Below are 25,983 nucleotides of genomic sequence, written 5' to 3'. Positions count from 1 at the left end.
GTGATACTTGGAATGGAGAATTCAAGTGCAATTTCCACTGGGTGTAGGGCAATTACCCACTGGAAAACTACCTCAGACCCTTCCCCTTCCCCTAACCCTAAACCTAATCCTGAACCTAACCCTAACCCTGATCTTTACTCTAATCTTATCAATAACCACTATCTAGCAGCCGGGGGGGGGGGGGGGGGGGGGGGGGGGGGGGGGGTAATTGTCCTCGGGATATTATTGCCCTGATACGATTTCCACTAGCTGCTGTGGCAAGGCTAAGAGGTTTGAGCTGAGACACACGTGTGCTTGCCCCCCTTGTGTTTGCCAGCACCTTGTGCTTGCTAAAGATCAATATTAGACTATGACCCCCTACACACTGCTGTCGACATTCCCACATCAAAATTGGGGAGGTTTCAAAGACCATTCAGGGAGATACTCGTGTGTTACGTACATCTCAATATGTTATAGTAATCCCACATGAGGGCAACTTTGATATTCTCTTGGCAGGATATGAAGAGACGTTTCTTTTTTCAGCAAGCCACCTGCAGAAAAGAAGAGTCATTAGCTACTCTGCTTATCATGACATATGCAAGGGCCCAATTTTATAAAACTATAGTAACTCTACAATTAATGGTAACTCTGCAATCAATGGTAACCATTAGTGATTTCATGGCTTTGATTGGCTATGGAATAGTGTTGTTATGGTAGTTACCATTGACTGAAGGGTTACCTATTAATTTTAAATTTACCACAATTTCATGTAACAGGGCCCTGTTCACCAACAGACTCAACCAAGAGGTGGCAGGGGTGTGGATGTAACAGGGTGGTCCACGAGGGGTTTCAGCATGTCACTGCAACATGCTCAAATTCTTGTGCAACATGCTCAAATTCTTGTGCAACATCCTCAAAAGCCAGCAACATGTTGTGCAACATCCTCAAGAATTTGCAACAAGCTCAAAATAAAATGTATTCAAACATGTGAAAAAATGTGAAAAACATAAGAAACATCACAGATATTTGTGTGCAAAACATGAAACAGAACACTGAATGTAAGCAGCACAAAGAGAGATAAGTTGCTTACTACGTGCTCGTGATGTGCAAATTTCTGCAATATTCTCAGATTCTGAGCTTGCAACCTGCTCAAATTTCAAGTTGTGGACCACCCTGGATGTATGGGTCTCTGTACTCACTTTGCCACAGCCTTGACCAGACTGCACCCCTTCAGCTCCAGGAGGAACTGCTGGTTCTCGTTGTTCATGAAGGTCACATTCTCCAGGACCCGCAGACAGCGGTTCATCGTCTTGAAGAGGACCAGGTTCTCCCCTTCCATGCGGCCCGTCACGGGACTCAAACTGAGCGCCGCTGATATCACTGCGACGAGGGCACGGACACCAGACCAAAGAATACATAATTTGCAGTCACATTTGAACGTTCAATACACTTGGCATATAGAAAAAATGCCTAAGAATCTTCCTTCCAAGGGTAGATTGCATTCCACTCATACCAAGGATAGTGTTGTTACCCCGTTGAGGATGGACTGATTTTGCTATAACACGTATTTCCCATAGACGCCTGCCCGAGTATTCTTGGGACTCGTCTTCAACGGGTTAAGAGCCTCTTTGCAGACCATTTTTACTTTCAGTATGATTTTCATAAATTCCATTTTACCTTCACTGGATCATATCAAATCAATATCAATATGTGACCCGCGACAACAGTTTCAGGCAAAAGTCGCAAGAGCAAATTCCCTCCTAGGTGGGGTACGAAGATTTTGACCATTATTTTTGTCGATTTTGGGTTTTTGCAGAATTTGATTCTTTGATATGTTTTCTACATCTACACTAAATTTCACAGCATAACACTAAGTTTTTCCTACCGAAAATGGAATTTTAAACACCCTATGTTGGATAGCACTTGTAAGTTTCGATCTTCTTTCGAACGCCGTGCCACTATGCCCAGTGTTGCTACGGAGCGGCATCTCGCGTGCGATTGGCTGATGCGTCGCACACATTTACATAGTTCGGCTTTCGGAGGTACGCCTCGCAGCGTGTCGGAAATGTTTTGTCCACACATGCATGCTCCATTGTTGTTGCTACAATAGATACCAGTACGCTCGGTCTTTAGTGTAAGCTCTTCGTGTGGCTTTCTATCCGAACTTTTCTACCGCAATGTTCGACAACGGAAGTGAAACAAAAGGTGAACAGCAACACTAAGCAGCACTAACTTAACGTGAAAATAGATACAATAGGGTACATGATTTAAGCACATCAGAGTGGCAAATTGCCACACAAATCGCGCAACATACGATCTGAAACTGACTTGTTAATTGTGCCTGCAGTAAATATGACAGCAGGTTGACTCAAAAAGACAGCAGAAGAGACAAAAAGGAGTGGTCATAAATGACCAGTATTCAAATAATACACTGTCGTAAACGTCAAAATTGCAGCAAACTACGTAAAGTCATGTTTGTTTGTTTGTTTGCTCGCTTGTTTACCACACAATGCAACACATGTACAGCTTTAAAAAAAATACAGGAAGCATGACCCTTTTCATCTTTCTGCCTTCGAAAGGGTTCCAATGATGAAATTTACAAGACAAATCAACGGCGCTATAAAAACGTGATTTGTAAAGATGTGGATACGAATGTGCTACCCACTCCCATGACGTATACACACAGGCACAGTGTGTGGATGCCATTGAATAATACGTGCACCATACACACGTAATCAGCAGCTTGTAATTATCGTATCCGCCATCTTGAAAGACGTACTGGTAAACAAACCCGAGCGAAACGTATTGTGCATTTGGCTCCATACGCTGAGTTCCGAGGAAGGTGCCCGGGAAATTTGACTCTCTCATTGAGCCAATCAGAAGCCGCTATGGTTGCTAGAGGCGGAGCTTAATCTCGATTGGTACCATCGTACGGATGGGTGATTCTCACCTCGCATCGCCGCTGGGCATTGTCTTTGAGCATGAGGGGAATCTTCAAAGCCCGTTTTCTCGCAATTTTGTCAAGCTAACAAATCAAAAAGTGCATTATATTTCGCTTTATATGACCACTTACAGTACCGGAGAATACATGTGTTTCATATCAATGTAAAGCTTAGGAAATGGGCAAGGTGATTCAATGAAAAAATGAATTTTCAAAATTCCTGACTTTTGCCGGAAACCGTTGTCGCCGGTCACATATCAATATCAATAGCATATCAATATCAGCATGCCAGTTTCACACAACGTAACTGTTTATACTTTATTGCAACTTCGATGTGATTTTTTATTCTCACATGTATGGTCTTACTGATGTAATACAGTTATCTTGTTCTTCTTTTGGGGCTGTTCACAAAATGTATCACTCTGAAAGGTCATTTAATCTTGAATAAATCAACAATATAGTAGATCTCTTCCAGAGAAAAAGAATAAACGTAATAAAAACATACTGGCATCTAGCCAAGCTAAGTTGTCACGGCTTCAAAATTTTGCAAGGTAACATCTCCTCGCATTCTCTCTCCTTATCAAGCACTTTTTTCCAAATCTTACCTGTCTGGGCAATATGCTCCAGGCCACCTGCTAACCGGAGTTCCTCTTTGAACCACTCGCCTGCTCGCCTGGACGTTAGTGAGAGTAACGACTCCATGGCAAGGTAGCCATTCTGAAATAAACAAACAAACAGACTTCATCAGGGTTGCCCGAGGCTCAAGTAGTAACTGGGTGTTGAGCTTGTCACCAAAGATGGTATCCAGAGTGAAATTGATGACATACAGCTATACTCTTACAATTTTGCTGCTGTTTCTGTTTCTGCAACCTCCATTATAAATCCAGCTCCATAGCTCCTTCTGCAATCACATTCATATTGTGAATGGGGATCTTTTTGTGTGCTATGAAAGAAATAACTGATATTAAGTATCTATAGCAAATAAAAGAATGCCAAATTCATAATTGTAGCAAATTAAACGACATTCATAAAAATCAACCACTACCAAGATATGCATTTCATCTGATTTCCCTTTCTATCCTTTCTTGGCCTGCTTGACATAATCCGTTTTGTTTTGTCTTCTGGTTTGTGGTTTGTTTGGTGTTTGTTAGAGTTAATGAAGGCTTTTCTTGCATTAGGGGCTGCATCTTGCATTTAAAACCACTGGAATCATCTGCCACAAACAATAGATGAAGAAGACATCCTATAAATAGAGATGGACTACATTAGACCACTGAACCCGCTTCCACTTGAGTCAACACCCATCCACTCTCATTTATGATGCTGCCTGTCAGCATACGGCTAAGACTTTGGCACAAATGCAGTTCATTTTTTATAAGCAAGGTCTGTGAATAGTGCTATATCACCCTTCTATTCTATTGGGTGTCACTCCTGCTTACTTCCCAGACAAATCAAATGTCTATAACCTTGCAGTACTTCTACCTTCTGTGTGGTTAATGCATTATCCTTGCTGAAAAGGCCAAATCAGAGCGGAAATTCAATCCCATATTCTAGGTGACTTTAAATGAATGCAATAAAAAAAAACAACAACAGTGAGAGCTTCCTTGGCATTGAGCACAAAATATGTAAGCTATCAGTACGTGCAGGCTTTTGTGCATGTCATTCTCAGCACCCGAGATTTGGCGAGATATTCAGAGACGGAGCGCAGTGTCGACAAGATTCACTTATTGACATGAAGATCTACTATCCGTGACTAATTGACATCGTTTGTGAATATTTGAAATAAACCACACCTTTTAATGCTTACATTATATAAAATGAACTTATGATACCATTATTCGTATCTCTGCATTATATCGATATTTTCAGAACGACCCTAAGACAAATTATAATAACAAGGCTTTCTAATCATTGTTCACCCAACCCGTTCAAAGGTTGAATCACCACGTTAATGATATTCAAAGTTATAGAGATACTTGTTATGATAGCACATTTAGAACTGAATTGGTCCCTCACTTAGAAAACTATAAAAATGGAAAGTCTCGTCGAGTAAAAATCATGGTGTGGCAATTTGAGATACATGAATGATCATGCGCTCCCAGGGTATCATTAGATAAATTACTCAGCGATATCCACAGTGGATTAATATAGAATAATTATTCTAATACAAAGTAAAGAGCCCCAAAGAACTCATGTGTGCAAAGAAAGTGCTAGATCTTTTATTTTTTATTTATATGCTATTCATGAATGCACGTTACTGTATCTAGTTGTGTAAACAAAATCCAAGCCAAAGTTGAGCTGTCGATCAGAGTAAAATGTTGTTCTTGTTGTTGACGTTGAGATCTTAGTTGCAGTTGCCTGAGCCCGACCGCCTATACATACATTGTGCACGCACACACACACAAACACACCATAGGGTCCTACACTGTCATCTACACACAGTGTATTACTGTATATGTACAGTACACGTTTACTGTCATTCTGCGATAGTTTGTTCAACTCTCCACTCAGAGGGAAATAACCAATCAGGTATGCATATTCGCGGCAAACTGAAATCTCGTCAGAAATTAACTGTACAACGCAATGATTTATTCAACAACCTGACCCGTTCAAAGAATCTGTCCACATGAAGTCATTATGTTTTCATAGAATGATATTTCCTCTTTCATTTTATACCTCTTCCATTTTTGTCCACGTTTATTACATTGGTCTAGTGTACCCCCAAAGAAAAATGAAAAATATACAAATTCTATGTTGTTCAGTATATTTTATATGTCATAACCTTTCAAGTGGTCGAATTTCATCAAAGTACAACTCTTCAGCTTTTTATCGATGTACAAATCATGTAGATAGCTAATGTCATTTAGATTCAGAGGGACTCTAAAAATGTGGTCTCCCAGCTCATTACGTATCAATGTCCGCGAGGTCCATGCATATGTGTACGATAAACGCGAAGGCTTTTCAGGGAGTTGCGGTCTGACTGCTATGTAAAGTCTCACATGTCTTTATGAGAGAGTGATATTGGTCATAATGTCACATGCAAACAAGCTCCTGCAATGCTGTCATCGCCTCAAAGCTCATTCATCGGTTAGAGGACTACAGAATTCAAGAAAATTGTTATCTCTTGCTAAAATTGTTATCTCTTGTTATCTCTTGTTACCTGCAGTTGCTTCCAGTTTTAAGAATTATCAAAGATGCAATTTTCCCCCTCTCTTTGAACTTCAATTGAGGAATTTCATGAAGATTTGTATGCTGACTGATTACCATGAAAAGATTACATCAACTCATCCAATTTGGATGAAGACTGCAAACACTGTGTCACAGAAACAGGTGAACTTTACACTTCCAATAACTTGGTGAAATTCAAGAAGCTCTGACTGTGTTTGATTTTACTCTAGTAAACATCAGCTTGAACGCAGAGTTCAAGTTTGCAAAGGTGACTGACCGAGAGGTCACTGCACTCGATGTCTCCCAGAGTGTTGCTGGCCTTGGGCAGGTCAGAGAACACCGCCCAGAGCTTCTCCTGTGCCTTGTGGTACTCCGACAGCTGGGCTGCCTCAAGGTGCTTGGCCCGGTGTCCCGTGTCCTTGCTGAGGAGGCGGACCAGGAGCCACAGGCTGTCCCGGTCCAGGTCCATGTTGAGTCGGTCCCGGCTGAGCATGTACATCAGGCCTGCCGTGCACAGACCAAGGCTCTGGAGGGGAATGCATCATAGTTTTGTGTTTGAAATAAAGAGAGGATAATGATATTTGTGGAAGACACCTGTGTTCCAGCTCTTCTCTCAGTAATTGCATGCTTTAATTGATATTCTCTTATTCATTCTCCTCCTTAGCATATTCACATCACATTCACCTACTGCAAAACCAGAAATATTTGCATGAATGAAACTTTTGCGAATTTCACAAGATGCCAAAATTTGAAAAAGTAAAGTGCACACAAAAGGTTGTGTCTACACAGTGCATCGAACGTCAGTGGGAATTCATGAAAGTTTCACATCGCGAAAAAGGCCAACAGCTCCAACTCACAAAAGTTTCATGCCATGGATATATCTGGCTATACAGTATTTCTCTTCTATCCCCTCATGATATTTCCTAATACTGCTATCATCTCAAAATTCTTCAGCCCAGCTTCAGAATTTGGTAGGGGAATGAATACATACCTTTTTGAACAAGTACGTTTTACAACAGCATCTGCCAATGATCATGATTGTATTCTCTTATCTGTAATGTACCTGAAAACCTAGCTGTAAACCAATCCAGATATTCAAAATGAGTTCAGAGGGCAAACTTTGAACCACGGTGACCTCAAAGTGTTTGAAGGGATTGGAAATCTACGTAAACTGAACGCAAGGGAGGAGATAAGAGACCTGTGCTGACACAAAATGTTCTCCCTCCTTGCTACTTTGTTAGTGAAACTACTGCTAAATGACTAACACAAAATGAAAGGGTTGACTCTGCATTTCAAAAACAAGATAAAAGATATAGCAGCAATAAGGTCTTGGTAATTCACACCAAACTTACTTTTCAAGCACTACGGATCATGAAGATGTAACTATTTCACACTTTCTCATTGCTGTTCTTATGCTCGATTTCACTACACTGAAAGTGAAATGTATGCTCTAATGAACCCAAATATCTAAGAACCATGAGCCTGATTTTTTTCTTCTCCCTTTGCCAAAGTCAGCCCAATCACAATACTTTTACTGTCTGCTTCCTTCACTTATTTTTTTTTGTTTGTTTTAAGACAGAATTGAGTAATACGCTCTTAGATTGATGATATCCGTACGATATTTCCGACTACAGACTGAACAAATATCCCACCCCTTCCTGAATGAATGGATTTGTTTAGGATCACCTTATGACCTCAGCATTACAGTGTCCAATAATAGAGGCTTTAACTTCCTGGTTACGGTGTACTGCATCTTGTATCTGGGTTATTATGGGAACAACCACGCAAAGCCACGAGAGTTTGGGGTTCAACAGGAATGTTGCCTGGCAAAAGGTGGGATACATCCTCCCAACTTTCTTAGAGCTTTTGGCATAGAAATATGCCATTATCGATGATATTACTTTACACAAAACGTAAACAGTATTTTTTTGAAAGTAACTTGTACAGGGTTAACTGCACATTCTATTGTACTGATCCAGTGTTAAAGGCGCATAGTCCCGGTGGGTGCGGGGGTGCTGTTGATGGTACTGCTGATCATCGTTAGCATTGATATGAATATTGACGAAAATGAGTTGTCATCAAGAGTAGGTGTTGCTAGGTAACGTTGCCTTCGTTGTCTTCTCTGCGCATCACGCAGTCTGTAGTAATGCCAGGGTGCGTGCATATGTGCTACTTAGTATGACATCACAAAAGAAGTTTGCTAAAGCTGTCATCCCCCTCAGACAAACCGTGAGCCGAACTGTGGTCGGACCACTAGGTACAGAGGATCGGACTTCTTCGGACTCGGGGAAATGGGTCATGGCGTAAGTCTCTATAGGAAACTTGCACCATGCACCCACATAAGCATTAGACTAAACCATGTGCCTTTAAGTTGCAGTCACAAGGCTGACAATTGATCCTTTCTCCATGAAAGTTGGGGAGGGGGTTCACTTACGGGATCCTGCGCGGCATCTTGAAGGGCACCGAAGACCTTGGCAATGGTACCATGGGCCCTCATGTGCATCCTGAAGGACGGTATAGCACACTTCTCTACAAAGCTCATGGCACTGTTGGGACAGAGAGGTGAAAAAGGTGCATTCAACAATGAGAACTGTTTCTCTTTTGGTTTTTTTTTTCCTTATATTTTCTCGATGTCACCTAATCTAATGCAAAGTTCTAAAGCATGCCCTCTCACTTGATTGATGGCAGTCAGAAAGCTCTGGTGTAATGCCATTTCATGCAATTTATGGCATGACAATGGACAAAGTTACAACCAATTCACACATGAAAGTCTCATCTTTTCTGTACCTCTTTCTGATTTGTTCCACGTTCAATTAATGGGCGGTATCTGAACTGTGTAATAGTACCTGCTTCATGCACAACCTAGCAAAAGACAATGTAAAATTAAAAATTGAGGCATACCATCATTAAACATCACTCTACAACCTGGCATGCTTTTCCACGGATAAACCCTGCTAACTCAAAAAACGGTATACTTGGGTTAGTAAAAAGTATGCTTGGAACCAGCTGATATCACATTGGACAAACTTTTATCTGTAACATTTTCTATTGTGCCAGTTTGGAGTCAAATTCCAAATGAGTGAATAAAACTCCATCATTTCGTGACTTTGTGAGAGAGGGCAGACCGAAAAGCTCACAAACATAAATGCTATGACTGCAAACACATAGGCCCGAATTCACAAAGGTGGTACAATGGAAACCATGGTTTAAACCATGGACAAAGATGGTAGTTTTGTATGGGGCGCCTAGTGTCGCATGGCCTATTTCGTTACGAAATCAGTCATTTCATTGATTTCGTCGACGAAATGTTAACATTACGTCAACAAAATGATCATTTTGTTAATATTTTGTTCAACAAAATGACTGATTTCATAACGAAATAGGCCATGCGACACTTGGTGCCCTATGCAAAACTACCGTCTTTGTCCATTGTTTAAAGCATGGTTTCAATTGCACCACCTTCGTGAATTCAGGCCATGATGTACAATCATATGTACAATAATGAGGGGAGATTGGGAAGGAGTTGAATACCATCTGCATGATCGAACTGCTTTATTTCAAGAGATTTTGCTTTACCTCGCTATAACAGGTTTGATTAACTTTGTTTTTCTTTGTTTGAAAATCTTGTTGTAGCATCTGTTTCATAACAGCTGATCTTGCTATAAGAGTAATATGGAAGGAAAGTTGGGACAGCGAAAGTTTCCTCGTAATAACTGATATCTCATTATAATTTATAGCAGTGTTCATTGTATCAAGTTTGCCCGCTATTTGTTGTTTTACATGTGCGTGTATATTTGAAATTCATAACTACATTCACAGGGAACTTTAGGCAAACATCCTCTTCTTGTAAAATACCACAATAATTATCAAAATCATCATTCAGGCATACCTGAGGCATCTTGTTCCAGTGTTTTCACTGTTCTTCAGTCCATCCAGAAGGTACTCAATGTCGTCAGCGAATTGCTGGCTCTCGCCGGATTCCTGGCAATCGCTGGCTCCCTTCACGTGCCTGACCACGGTGTACAGCTGAAACAGATATTGGGGAGCAGCAAATCATTCTCAACTGACTCCTACTGGATGGACTATAAAGTCCACACAAGCCTTATGACTAGGATTTGGACATATGTGGTTTAAATGACCTTTAATACCGAGAAAGTGAAAGCTACAGCTGTATATCTGGTAGACGACAATGTTGCTTTTAATGTGTACTGAAAATAGCATATAGAGCAATGTCATGTGCTGATAATGGGTTTAGCTCCATTACCAAATCGCATAAAATTATTAATCACCATACACAACAGACATTCACATCATTTGTTGATATATCTTAAAAGGTAAAAACGAATGCAAGTTGTTGTGTCAAGCTGTTGCTTTTTAAGTTTTGACCGATAACCGTACAAATCGAACAAATCCAAACAAAACAAATACGTACAGTACAATAATTGAATCACGGTTTCACTTTAGGGATTTTTTGGTCTCCGCACTCATCAACATTTTCATGATGGCACATATCTTGGAGATCAAAACAAAGTCAATTGTAGGAGTGAGAAAAACAACCTCAGCAGAAAGATAGTAAGACAAGTTTTAAAGAGCTGTACACCCCTCCCCCTCCCCCTCCCTCAAAAGCTTTAGAAGCATGTTACATGCATGTATTACCAGTTTGGAAAGATAATTGCTGCATGTACATGTAACATCCTCCCAAGGCAATAAGTAATGGACAATAACACAACAAGCTCAACAAGATAAATGGGAGCATTTGTTGTGAATTTAAATGAGTAGAATACCATCACACAAACATAGAATTCACTTCTTGACAATGCAAGTTTGCCTGGATTATGGGGGTGGGGAAGGTATTAAACCGCCAAACAGTGTCCTCCTTACCTTCTTCTCATCTCGCTTGCACTTGAGGGAGGTGACCAGCGAGTGGTTTGGTTTGTTGGGGTAGGTTGTTGACCTGGTGAGCCCAGCTCCTGAGGGTCTCTTCTTGCCCTCGTTCCTGAAGGCGGCTGGCTTGGCTGGCAGGTTTGCAGGGTTGGCGGGGGTGGGTGCAGCACTGAACTCCTCCTGGGTGGGGGAGAGATTTAGAATCCAATCAATGCATAATTACCATAAGCATAACTCACTACGCACCCCTATCTTGATGGTATCTAAAATGACAATGTACACGTCTGCTTCAGAGACAAAAAGAGTACGAGACAGAGGCTGCATTTATCAAACTCGAGAGAGAATCACGTTTCAAAACCTATTTTGGGATGGCATTTATAAACGTGGTTTGAAATGCGATTCTCGGGGTGCCGCATTCAGCTAAACATCATATAATGGTGACTCGCATTGTGTCGTTTGACCCAGAAAGTAGAGGTCAACTGAGGTGCGCGCATTTTTGTAGACAGTGTGTACAGTATACTGGAAGTTGACCTTGGCAGCTCAGAGAAACGCGTTTCAAAACGGCATTGCGTTTATCTACTCGCAGAAAGGCGATCATAGTCCCAAACGCGTTTCAAATCACCCTTTGAATGGGGTTTCAAATCGGCATTTCTAAACACGTTTGAAAACACGGTTGCGTTTATCTTATCACCTGAAAATGCCTCAAACATGTTTAGGATGGTGATTCTGCCTCAGAAATGTTTTTAGATAAACGCACCCAGAGAGAGAGAGAGAGAGAGAGAAATAGAGGAGCTGAATCCATCAGCTTTCTTGGGCAAGTATCCATGGTGTCATTGGATACAAAGTGTACTTAACTGTTTTTCCCCTCTAAGGTCAATTCATTTGCCAGCATGGAACAGCTGGATTTTAACAGAGGCTTTACAATTTGAATCAGACTTTATTACGTTCCTTCCAATCAACTCCTTACAGGAAGATATAAAACACACGCAAGTAGGATGTACACAGGATAAAACTCCTCCCACACATTTTCTTCGCCCTACTGGTTTTTTTTTTTCTCTCTTTCTCCTTCACAAAGGCAGTCACAACTTCATCATGGAATGAACAAACTCGGCTGCCTCTGATTCAGGTGACCCAAAACAAGTTGATAGTCTTGTAACAATAACAGCTTCCAGCACTTATCTGCAATGTATGCAATCATCATACCACTCACAAGAATTTCATCTATAATCAGCACTTCTTCAAAATAAATGTTTTAAAAAAAAGCAACAAAACAGGTCTAAACTAAAACTTTGTTTCCTCCTTACTTCAAATCCATGTTTTTAAACCATATCTACACAGCTCTTACACTGTTTTCATAATACACAAGACATAATTTCATAATTTCACTTCACCAGACGCTTACTTGTACACATACGATGTACATTGTACATTGCACATTCTATTATACACCAGTGTAATCTTGCTTTTTGGATGCAAACTTGGAATATAAAGGAAATTGTGTAACATACAACATTGTAAGGGTGTAGGTCATACAAGTTTTGAAGATGGTTTGCTCATCTTTAACATCTTATCATGACATCCTATTGTAGCTGACTGAATTAATCTGCTACACGTAACACTGCACAACTTTCTTTGAAAAAAAAAAAAACAGACAACAACTCAATTTACGCATGTAATTTAAAGGGATAGTACAGTATTGGTGGAGATGAGAATTGGGCTTTAAACTTTTTGCGAGATACCAAGAAAACACTTATGATATCTACGTGTACAGAGCATACCATTTTAAGAGGAATTCAAAGTTTATTTGATGAAAATCGGGTTTGGAATGACTGAAACATCCAAAAACAAAGTAAAACAAAGCGATCGTAATAAAGTGTGGGTCCCACACTTTATCAGAATCGCTCTTTTTTGGATATCTCAGCCATTTCAAAACCAATTTTCATAAAATAAACGTTGAATTCCTCATAGAATTACATGCTCTGTCATATTTCATAAGAGGTTTCTCATTTCACCAGAAAATTTTAGAAACCTGAAATTAGGTCTCAACCAAAACTATACGATCCCTTTAAGCATGCATGTAATACATGTATACACTGCAGCAGTCCATATCCCCCCCCCCCCCCCCCCCCCCCATTCAGTCTGTCTGGTTGAGAGGTCAAAATTTTCAATCTGTCAATCACTGTCCAAACAACACAAGCCAACCTTATGTGACCACTTCTTATTTTCTTTTTTTAGTCACAGACCGGGTAAAGTGTGGGATAGCCATTTCCATAAATAGACACACATGTTCTACAGAAACAGCAGCAGCAGCAGCAACAGCGGTGCCCTGCCTCTCTTCCCACCTCCCTGCCTGTATTTATAGCAGGAGCAGCGAACTGCCAGATCTGACAAATTACAACTTCAACAGGCAGAGGCCCACTCGCACAGCACTCAAGTGTTACAGTATGCGGGAGACCGTCTAATGCAGTTAGTGCCTAATGCTACACGAGCCTCACAGTCGCTGAACAGCAAGGATGCCCATGCATAACATACTACAGCAAGCTGACTAGCAAGTGTACAAGTGCAGCATTTGTCTGACAAGTGGCACATTTTAAATTTATGAGAAAACTATATTACCTCCTGTTTAAAACCAACATAAGCGAGACCTACGTGTATGTGAAACATTCTTTATTTCAAGTAGTTCAGTTTCATACATGCATACATCTCGTTATATTGTGACAATATCATGTATGTTTTGATCTCAGTTGCCCATTAATTAAACACAGGATCTACAATCCATGTATGCCAGCAGCGGTGATGCTTTATAAAGGAGAATGAAATAAGTATACATGTGGATTGAGTAAATGCAGCAACCACATCAGTGAAAGTTTGAGGAAAATTGGGCATACCGTTGAAAAGTTATGAATTTTTAAAGGTTTTGATGCAGTCATCGCTGGATGAGATATGACGACTACACTTTGTGATGTCAAGTATGGACAATGATGATTTAAAAGAAAATTCTAAATATTTTCACCTTTCCAAGATATTAAGGAGCAATAGACTCAGTCACATTGTACACCTATTTCAGAAAGCATGGTGAATGATTACCCTTAACATACGTCCATATCAAGTCAAGGAAATGTTTACTTGTCATGGAAAGTCAAATTTTGCGGAATTCTCTTTATAATTATATTTTCTATCTATCTTGTACATATGTATACAGTGTACATGATGTCACATTGTCCGTGTGCAAAATAACTCATAAAGTAGTTAACGGATTTGGATGAAAATTGCAGGAAAGGTTTAGAATGATACAAGTAACCGATGATTAAATTTTGGTAGTGATCCAAGAATTTTTGGGGAATTTATGAAGGATTTTTGATATTTTGGCAGGTAGGGTCTGAACTTGGGAGTTCAGGCTGCGCATATTTGAGGTTTGCAAGCACGCACTAAAGTGCGTGTTCTAGTTTCTGCTAGGGCAAGCTGAGGGTTAAATGACGTAACAAAGACTTCTATATTGGAAAATCGGGTGACTTTTAGCACACAATGCTATAGGTACGTATGGGTGGAAATCACTGATATCTCTATGGAAGAACAAGATCAGTGGTGGAAATGAGCTGCATGCTTGGCGGAGGTCTGCGCTCTCAGAGTGCTTCTCTAAGTGTTTTGTTTGTGTTACTTCTGCGAATAGGCTCTTGGTCAAGAAAATGACAATGCATGAAAATACTGACTATAGTATAATGAAAACGAAAATTTGCCATGCACGCCCTGTCCAAGGCCAGCACACATGCATTGCAATATCAAGTTACTACTACAGTAGTAGTAGAGCCCCGATGCCATGCTATTGGACCCCTCGCTCATATCCTTGGAATATTGGTACTCTTTTTTTTCTGACAGATTTGATTTGATTTCGAGCAATGTTTTAGCAAAATGGTTTGTTTGAGAAACCACAGTTTCTTCGGCACGCTTGTGTCATTGTTTTGCTTGCAATTATCATGATACACATACAAGTGTACACCGTTGTAGTATTAATGAAGACTACAAAGCGCAAAATTAAGAATTAGCTTAAATGTCTGATCGACTACCTCTCACAAAAAATATCTTATGCAAAAATATCAGCACGAAAAGTATAATGTATTAAAAACACACTGGCTTCACAACAGCACCATCACGTACCTGGAGATGTAGGAACACAATGCTTACAGTGATCAACAGTTTTTATTTGCTTTCTTTCATTTCATGCAAGACATGCTCTCTTGGAGCCAAGACTAAAGCAAAGCAAAGCCTGCCATCGATTGTTTTTGTTTTTGTTTTTTTCTGCTGTTGACACCTGCATACCCTTATTCTTGAACTTTAAATGCAATGGCAAAAAAGGGCACAAGTAACATGATATGGACAGGTATATCATGCATTATATTTTGAGACATTACAGAGTCGAGACAATCATGAGTGTACATGAACGTACACTATACAAAGAGGCACTGCCGGTCTTGGTAGGGTCACCAGATGGTACATTGTGTATGTAGTTTTCACAAAGAACATGTGGACAACGATATTTGATATGATATGGCTGTGTCTGTTAAACCTGACAGCTGTAAAGACAACAATGATACCGGCAAACCTCACAGACCATTTCAGTTTTGACAGGGTGTGAGGATTTTTTTTCTCTCTTTTTTCTCTTCTTTTATTTTAATTTTTTTATGACAACTGAAGACATAGGAAAACATGGATTCCCTGGGTACATTTTATACAACACCTAATTAGAATGTAGCTATCCGACTGGTCGATTGCCCATCACGTGACATTCAGTTAAAAGTTCAATCGCACGCTGCAGCTGTAGTAAGACGTGCAATTTTGTTTGAGCAAAAATGGATAGCGCATGGCTGACATCACCATTTTCACTGACTCCCATGTTAAACTCACGATTGACCCCCAAGTTTTTGTTCCATCGCACGGCTCTGATGTCACAATAAACAAACATTTGCCACGCACACTCAACAATTACGAGCATGCTTACAAGCGCATACTTTTGTCACTCATTTTTGTAAATAACTTCAACCGATCAGCTTCGCGTACGTACATACAGTTGAACCTCTCGTATCCGGACAAGTCGGGACCGGGGCTCATCCGGATAAGGGATTTGGCCGGATACGGGAGACTTAATGCTTTATACATGTACATACACATGTACTGATGTAGCCCATTGTAGTACCACATATAGTAATGTGTATACTGCAACCTTTTCATTGTTACATTTGGGGATGTTTGGGGATTTTAAAATGTCTGAAGGTAAGCAATTTGGAAGGAAATTTGATGTAATGTATGTTAATCATGTTGGAAGTAATATGTAATTCATGTGTGTTTGTGTAGGAGTTCTCAAGGAGTTGGGAATCCCCCTTTCCTCCCATAATTATTTTTAAAAAAATAAATAAATCACGGCGAGATTGCGTCCGTATAATAGAGAGATCCGGATAAAGGGAGGCCGGATAAGAGAGGTTCAACTGTACATGGTGACTGTGACTGTGCAGCTACTCATTCGTCTTTCACGGAAAATGGTTGCCATTTCTGCGCTAAATTCAAGAATCTGTGTGGACCACATCTGTTGACGTTTGAGGTGTTGTATAAAACAAATAGAGTATGGTCTAACGTCTTTACTCGTGCAATGGTACAAGGCTTCGCACGAGGTGAAAGATGAGGCGCGCTAATCAACTCGGCTTCGCCTCGTTGAATAGAGCGCCTCTATCTTTCACCTCATGCGAAACCTTGTACCATCGCACTCGTGACCATTTACTATTTGTATAAGATTTGGAACGCATACATGCAGGTTTTTTCAGTCAGCAGAATAAAGTATTAAACTGGCTTTCTTTTTTCTTTTTCTTTTTTTAAATCCAGCTGACTCTGCCCTTTGAAGCATAAGGAAATATTAGCTACATTCTGGAGAATGCTTTCAATATTAAATTAGATTGCAGTGAAGATATCTTCACCTCATCACTGTCTAGTTGGTTTGGACACAAAAATAACATTAATAAAGGGATGGTCAGTTTTGGTCGAGATGGGGATTCAGGTTTTAACTTTTTGCAAGATAATTAGAAACTAGAATGTGTATGAAATATTAAAGAGCATACAATTCTAAAAGGAATTAAAAGTTCATTATATGAAAATTGGTTTCGAAATGTCGAGAACCTCAAAAATAAGGGGGTCCCAATAAAAGGTGGGTCCCATCTTTTATTACGACAACTTTGTTTTACTTTGTTTTTTGACACCTCAGTCGTTTCAACATTGATTTTCATCAAACATTAAATTCTTCTTAGAGTTTGTATTCTCTCTAATATCCTAAATTTGTGGTTTCCAACTAACTTGAAAGAAAAAAAAAATGTTAAAATCTGAATCCCCATCTCAACCAAAGATATACTATTCATTTAAAAGATATTTGGGTAGATAACTGAAAAAAAAATTCAACCCTTTTATACCTTAAATGTCATCTCTGACTGGTTTATGAATCAATGCAAAAATATCTTTTGTTGCAAACGATGTACATTGTAAGCTTGTCGTCTTGATTTCATCTCTTTCAAAAGGGTATTTAGCGAAGATCTGTGTGGGTGTATCTGAGGAAGGTGCTACCACACATTGCTTTATCAGCTCGGATCAAACTCTAGCAATTATTGAGTATGTGTCTGAATATAACAATTATTATGCACATATATAACTACACTTTGTATTATATACAGTATGTAAAGAACATGTACAGGATAGATAATGGTAGATAAGTGTAGTATGTCTTTCATTTCCCAAAATCACATTGTTGTTGTTTAAAGATGTATTATTTTAATTTTATGAAGTAAAACAAATTTGATGTTCAAAGTGAAAAAGTCTTCAAGAAAAATGCACTAGTTGAAAGCCCAGTTTTACGTGGACCCTTTACACACGAGTTACTCGGGGAATCATCTGAGAAATTTACCACGAAATCAAACGTGGAACACCAACAAAGAATTTCTTTCAAACTAGCGAATGAGCTCCAAGTTGAATTTCTTTGATCGTCACTTCAGCTCTTCTTGAGTGGAAGTATACATTATGGCGCATAACTAATATATGACCTTAATTTACAAATATACGAGTGCATGTAGCATACACACCAAGGCTGCTCCTTAAAGGGCAAAATATCAATATTCACAAATGAAATGCAAGTCACTGACTAAAAATGAAAGCTACCCATATGTGAACATTCACAAAACAAAAAAGATAGGGAAAATTTCTGTTTCATTCCAGCATGTGTCCGTAAAACATATCAAGGAATACCAGTATGAAATAGTTAACATGCACACATAAACACACACACACACACACACAAACACACACACACACACAGATGACTGATTTGTTTTAAAGAAATAAAGTATGAATATCTGGAGGATAACCAATGAATGGAATGATACATACAAACAGCACTTTTGAATATATTCTATTTTCTTTTACTCTGTAATATCACATGATGCTCTGCAATTAGCAACAACTGGTTGTGTGTATGTAGCTATAAAATTACACAGGGTGACAGAAATGAGATCAACAGAATTGAAGCTGGTGCATTTGCCTGTGACATCTTGATATATGCTGGGATCATACTGTATCTTGCAGTACACACATAAATTATGGGTATAAACATCGTGCAGGAACCTACATACTTGTGACCTTCCATCACAAAGCCCACAAAATGTCATCCACATTGATTTTTCAGTGAGCCTGACAAAAGGGGCATATAACGGAGCACTACGAAAAATGGAATGGGAAAAACTTTTGTGAGGCCGAGTCATTTACGTAGCTCGTAGTGTTGCAAGATCACATGGTCTCTCATTGTTAATATTTTGCAGTACATGTACTGCCCACATTTTTTTTTTTCAGTGAACACAGGACACTTTCCTTTAAATCTTGCATAAAAAGCAAATCCCAATGAGGTTACATCTAAAGAAACAAACAAACAAAAAAAAACCTGCCATAAATTTAGATGGAACAAAGCATGTAGCCTATAGGCCTACGCCATACAGGTATTTGAAATCCATGTTTTACAGTACAGTTGAACCTCTCGTATCCGGACAAGTCGGGACCAGGGCTCATCCGGATAAGGGATTTGGCCGGATACGGGAGACTCAATGCTTTATACATGTACATATACATGCACAAGTACTGATGTAGCCCATTGTAGTACCACATTGTAGTAATGTGTATACTGCAACCTTTTCATTGTTACATTTGGGGATGTTTTTGGATGTTAAAATGTCTGAAGATAAACAATTTGGAAGGAAATTTTGTAATGTATGTTAATCATGTTGGAAGTAATATGTAGCCTAATTCATGTGTGTTTGTGTAGGAGTTCTCAAGGAGTTGGGAATCCCCCTTTCCTCCCGTAATTATAAAAATAAAAATTAAAAAATCACGGCGAGATTGCATCTGTATAATAGAGAGATCCGGATAAAGGGAGGCCGGATAAGAGAGGTTCAACTGTATATCAAGTCCAGAGTTAGAAACAGTACATATTGTACCAATGCTCCTTTCAAACTGCAAATGACTTTCCATAGCAGCCATGATGAAAATTTGTAAACCTTTAAATAAACAAAAACAAAGCAAAAACATGCTTTAGGGCAATTCCGCGGTTAGTAACGTTACATTTGAACAAATTTAGATATTTGTTTTTACTACTAAATTACCATTTATTCATTTCAAGCCAAAATTATGTCAAAAACATGTTCATCATTCCCAGGTTTATGATACAGAAAAGAATGAATACAATCAAAGAAATAATAGCATTGCTATGGCAAGTTAAAGGGCTGGTTAGTAACGTTACGAAAAAAGGACATGACAAAAAAATCAATGTCTTGTAACAAAAAGTGTGCAAAAATTCAAGTTACTTCAAACAAAGTGTTGCATTAATTTCAATTATTGCATCATGACAAATGTTCACACAATGTTTTTTAGCAGTTCGACCAATAATTTCTTAGCTAGACCCCCAAAAGCATGGTTAGTAACGTTACGGTTAGTAACGTTACATTTGTCCGGAGTAATTCCGCAGGTCATTTCACCCTTTTGTAATTGACAAAATGTCACATGACTTCTGGAGTATTTAAATGTATTTATCTTTTACCCTTTAGCAAAACTTTGAGGAAAAAATTTCAAAGGAACCCACTGTAATTTGCATTTAAGTGAATTTCAGCATCCCCAGTCCCACATGTACATTTTAAATGATGGTTTTAGATCTCGCAAAATCAATCAATACTAAAGATAAAATCTACTGAATTTGAAAGACCTTAATGATTGGTGAACATCCATGGCATTAGTTGATACCTAGATTAAAGAGTAAGATAAAGAGGCACATTTCTTTTATCCATGTCATGTCCACCTAACTGCGGAATTGCCCTTTACACTTGTTGAGCAAATGGACAAGATTTCCTGGAGTCTAACATGAATATCTTATGATTTATTTACCAGAACAGTAAATTCTAGCCACCAAAAGCATGCAGTCACTGATATTTGTTTGTGTGTTTGTTTGTTTGTTTGTTTTTATAGCAACTTGACAATTTTTATAACATTCTTCCAGAATCCAAGGTTGCCTTGCTGAAAATCGTAAGATACTTCTCTGAACTTTATACCAGGGAATTACCATGACACTGCTTACTCATAATCTATTATGATTTATAGCTTAAAGTTCAATTTCAGTTCATGTTTTCTGTTTGGGTTACATCAGGTGGGCTAAAATTACCAAAAAGACAGATCTGTTTGAAGTCTGCCATGAAAGCACAGAAAGGCAGTACATGTAGTAAAAGGTCACACACCAATTTGGGTGTATTATTACCTCCGCCAAGGGAGGAGGTTATGTTTTCGTTAGCGTTGGTTTGTTTGTTAGTTAGTAAGTTCTTTAGTTTGTTAGTTTGTTTGTTTGTCCATGTGCAAAATAACTCAAAAAGTTGTGCACGGATTTGGATGAAACTTGCAGGAAAGCTTGAGAATGACACAAGGAACAGATGATTAAATTTTGGTAGTGATCTGGAAATTTTTATGGATTTTATGAAGGATTTTTGATATTTTGGCAGGAAGGGTCAATGAACTTGGGAGTTCAAGCTGCGCATTTTTGAGGTTTTCATACGTGCAATGAAGTGCGTGCTCTAGTTTCTGCTGGGGCGAGGCGCGCCGCGCAGCTGAGGGTTTATGACGTAACAAAGGCTTCAATATTGCGAAATCCGACAATTTTTCAGCATGCATACGTATGGTTGGAAATCACTGATCTCTTTGGAAGAGCAAGATCATCATCGGAAAGTAGCTGCTTGGCAGAGGTCTGCGCTCTCAGAGCGCTTTTCTAGTTGAACACGTTGCCAATTTGACAGAATCACTCAATTTATTTTCACATGTGATAAATGATCATGTTACTCCCACAAATCCATTTTAATATATTCACCCAAACTGTTACTTTTAAGTGTAGGCAAGCAGCAAGTTTTATATTCCTTCTTTACTATCCCTGCCCAATGTAAGCAAGAATATACTGGGACACACATGCATGGATACTCTTTATAATGAAATGTAGCCTTTCCCCTTGAAATCATTTCTTGAAACAACACTGTGTGCTTTAATGTTAACCATTGAGGACCGGCTGATTTTGCAATTTAACACATATTTCCCATAGACACCTGTCCAAGCGAATACTCGGGACCAGTCTTCAACGGGTTAACAAGGGAATAGAATTAATATTCAACAAACCTGCATAACCAATGTACAAACAAATAGAAGAACACACCATAAATAAACATGATACATGTCACATCGTACAGTTTAATCATGAGTTCAGTCATTGGTCAAGTAGGCCCTATGTGATTACACGTACACCAAGTAAACTATATTTAGCATGACATGCAGCTTATTTCAAAGACTGACACAGTCAGAAAATCAAATCGACTGAAAATCAAATTATTTCTGCCCATCCTATGGAAGTCCTGCAACTTATGATGAAGGGAATGACCAACAGATCTTCTGGTTATAGATAATGCCCCCCCCCCCCCCCCCCCCCCGCCATTTGGGCAATGCTTGTCTGTAATACAAAACGAATTATCACACAGTCGCTACTATGATGATGAACACTGCGTACGCTGTACAGTACATGTACCTGCCTAGGGTACAAGCCATGGCATACTGTATGCACGTACTGGTACGTATTTATATGGATCATGTGTGTCAGTCAGGTGTGTGTGTGTGTGTGTGGTGTCTACTGTACGTTTGAGTTTGTGTGTGTGTGTGCTTTGCCGGTACAGTGAATACTGTGTGTGAATGAGCCATGCCATTCAGCACTCATACGTACGTATACACACACAGGCATACACAGGGGGCAGGCATATATCTCTCTCCGCACCTGATGACACAATGCTGTGTATATCCTTTTAGCTCAAACTATGCTGGTAGACACACGCTGCTGATATAATATAAATTTACAGACACGTGTTCCCTACATGGCGTGTGCATTTATTTTGTGCCACACGCGTACACGTACACGGTTAGAGTTCAGAGTTCGGAACAGAGTTCGGTCCAACAGCAAGAACTCCCAGCATGACTGGGCGCAACTGCTTCGGCAAAGTGCAAATGTGTTGAATACTCAGAAGAAAGACTCAGACATTTAACCAAACTAAACAACCAACTACATTGTGCAGACTGCAAGCACAATTTGTAGATGAATAAAAAAGAAGACAGAGCTTGACTGCAGAAGGTGCTAAATCCATTCTTCATCAACAGAGTATTTTGCAACATTCAAAGAATATTAAAGAGCATGCAATTCTAATAGGAATTTCAAAGTTTATTTGATGAAAATTGGTTTTGAAATGGCCGAGATATCCAAAAACAAAACAAAACAAAACAAAACAAAGCAATCCTAAAAAACAGCGGGTCCCACCTTTTATTAGGATCACTTTGTTTTGAATATCTTGGCCAATTCAAAATCAAATTTCATCAAATTCATCAAAACAAATTACAACAATAAGTTGAAAAATTAAAAAATTAAGCCTCTCAGACAGGTTACATTGCAATATTGTACAATGCATGAACAGTCTGAACCTGGAACATGGAATTTCTACCCGACTAAACACTCTCTGTAGAAAACAATCTCAAACAATTTGTTCGTCCTGCACTTTGATCGAGGACTAGATGACTAGGAATGTTTTGTTTTGTTTTGTTTTGTTTAATTCTTAAAGATCATACAACTTTACAAGGCAGAAGAATTTCAGCAAGCCTTACCTCTTCTAGCATGTCCGGTTTGTTCCATGATCTGGCATTGTACTTGGCCTTGGCTGGTGACTGCAAAGTAAAAGAAAAAAACATACACATTATTGGTTTCCATGGAAACAAAAGATCTGAGGATGCATTTTTCTCCCCTCACATTATATCTCTCTACCCCAACATATTCTGGCACAAATAAACCCCGCCCACAATTGTTACTCTGACGACTCATTGATAGTGAGATAACAGAATTACATGCGGTTACAGTTTACACTTCTGTACGCATGGTTCTGGTACATACAGCTATTTCGCAAATCTTTTGAGTTGACTCATAATCACAAAATTGATAACTCACAAAAACAATGCCATCCAGAACACAAATTACAATAGTTACGTTCAGACGGCAGGCCCTAACCTCGAGGTTAGGAAACCTCGAGGTTTAGCTCTTGCCCCCTAACTACGACGTGTGTCCACACGACGAATCTTAACCTCGAGGTTACGAAACCTCGAGGTTAAGCTTCTGCCCCCCATAACTACGAGTGGGTCCCACTCGATGTTAAAACCACAAAACCGGAAGTTTCAGCCCACACTGCTAACAAGGCATCTATTGTTATTATTCTTTAGTCCAACCCTGTCGGACTCGCTTACAGGTACTCTTTTTCTCTGTCATGGTATGCAGAGATAGCACTGCACTGATGACTTTATGCCTTTCTGAAGATATTCGTCGAAAACATTTTTTTTTTTTTAGCGTCGGAGAAGTTATTATAGAATACAGTAGCGAGTTCTACGTGTTCAGTTTCAGAGATCAAGCGCATGGGAAGAAAAGATGATGTTGTTGTGTCGTGCGTCATAGGTTTTTCACGTGTAGTGTATTTGTGGTGTACGTTTGGGAGGTTGACCCGGAAGCAGAGGGAAATTGTGGGGGCTAGAGTTTACGGCGAGGTCACTCTTAACTTCGAGTTCGTTGTTTTTTGTGTCCACACGGTGCTTAACTACGAGTGGGGACCCCCCGCGGCTCGTGGTTAGAGCGCTAACCATAAGATTTCTCGTGGCTCGAAACATCGAGCAAACCTCGAGGTTTGCTAACTACGAGTGCGTCTTCACGGTCCCTAACTACAAGCTCTAACCTCAAAGTTTCCTAACTTCGAGGTTAAGGGCTCCCGTCTGAACGTAACTAATGTATGCTCTGGGTGTAATTTCCAAAGTGAGAAATCCCTACTTCATCAAAAAAAAAAAAAAGGGGGGGGGGGGTAAAACATGATTGTATTTCTCATTCCATTAAGTTTACATGCGTTTCTATTGCCAATTCAATCACTCATGAATAATGGGTCCAAACATGCTAAATACAGCATATATATGGCCTATACTGTACTTCGGTATGTATAAACAACTAATGTTGCATTGGCCCGTATACAGTGCATGTATTGGCTGAAATAAATGCACCAGGAAATGGTAGAGAACAAGTCAAAATTGTGAAATACCACATATTTGCACGTTGAAATCATCTGTAAGCTTCTCACATGTACCCAACTGGCACCATACATATTGTAAATGTACAATGTATAACTGTAGGTACCACCTACAGTATATTCAGAAGAATACATGACCCCTCCACATGTTTGGGGCAATATTCCTTGTCATAGTCTTTATTTTCTGATTATTTCGCCTGACATCAGGATATCAAAATCTGATACATGGAGTCCTTGACGGATCTTGAGATGCCCCCACCTTCTACAGTAATTCACAAATTTTACAAGCTATGCTTTTCTTGTGAATTCCTCTTTTCCATGTAAAGTTATAAATTAAGATTGTATTGCTTACTTGTTTATTTATTCAAACCAGCGTTAATATCATCATGATACTTGTATTCATGTTTTGTTGAAAATTACGTGATTGAAAGTTCCTTTTGATGTTATGTATTCATGTAAGCGTTATGTATATTACTTTGTATTACTTTATATGGAAATGAAATCATTTTGAATTGAATTGAATACTGATGATGCAGTTAAAATCTAGTCCATGGTTTCAGTGCGAATTTTGGCTTCATAATCATACAGTGTATATGCCTGTGACACATCTAGTACAATATGTACTGTAACATGCTGACATGTACGTGTGCACAATTTAGTCTACTTTATGCTTTTCTTTAATAGTTCATGGACTTATTAGTAAATTTAAACCATGAATTTGATTTAAACAACCTTGTGAATTCAAGCCCAGAGGATTGCACCGTGCATACAACTACAGTAAATGGCATTTAAACTAAAAAAGGGGGGAATTAGAAAAAATATAGTTTTCTGAAGTACATTTTACACTGCCAGAAAACCAGAATCATTCCTGTTTACTTGGTTTTTTTCTTCTCCAGGAAGTGTGCATTCACAGAAAAACCCAGAATCTTTCTATTTTTTTATTTTAGTTTTTTTTTTTTTTTTTTTTTTTTTTGCAGGAAATGCAAATGTGCCAGGGAAACAGGAATATATGTGTGTGTGTGTGTGTGTGTGTGTGTGTGTGTGTGTATGTGATTCCCTGCACTTAAAGGTATAATTTACTATTGGGAGCAGTGATTTTCAAAATGTTCATGTTGATTCACATTTGATGCATATATGTGTCTAGAGGTCAGTTGTATCACAAAACATCCTATCTATATACATTTCACAATAAAGCCTAAAATATAAGGAGATATAATATCACTTTTTTTCTCACTGAACCATAACTGTAGACAGTTTAGTCTAGAAACAATTTTATCATAACTATTGTTCACATTTTGTATATTCAACAATACTTATCAT

The 25,983-nt window shown here is 39.0% G+C and overlaps 1 protein-coding gene across 1 annotated transcript in view; it reads right to left on the bottom strand.

Annotated features, from left to right (window-relative positions):
- LOC139707922 (wings apart-like protein homolog) overlaps positions 1–25,983 on the bottom strand; it is a 78,635-nt gene that overhangs the window by 10,792 nt on the left and 41,860 nt on the right. Inside the window, exons 3-9 of the mRNA XM_071619916.1 lie at positions 23,213–23,272; positions 10,970–11,152; positions 9,978–10,114; positions 8,523–8,634; positions 6,366–6,614; positions 3,526–3,637; positions 1,179–1,359 (exon numbers count right to left, since the gene is read on the bottom strand). Of these exons, the coding sequence (XP_071476017.1) occupies positions 1,179–1,359; positions 3,526–3,637; positions 6,366–6,614; positions 8,523–8,634; positions 9,978–10,114; positions 10,970–11,152; positions 23,213–23,272 (1,034 nt within the window). The remainder of the gene's footprint in view (positions 1–1,178; positions 1,360–3,525; positions 3,638–6,365; positions 6,615–8,522; positions 8,635–9,977; positions 10,115–10,969; positions 11,153–23,212; positions 23,273–25,983) is intronic.

This window comes from Diadema antillarum, unplaced genomic scaffold (assembly GCF_040938485.1).
Source record: "Diadema antillarum isolate AM-2024a unplaced genomic scaffold, OU_Dant_1.0 seq00001284_RagTag, whole genome shotgun sequence".
Taxonomy (NCBI): Eukaryota; Metazoa; Echinodermata; class Echinoidea; order Diadematoida; family Diadematidae; genus Diadema; species Diadema antillarum.
Note: the sequence above shows the minus strand (reverse complement) of the source record. Positions and strands in the feature narration are given on the sequence as shown.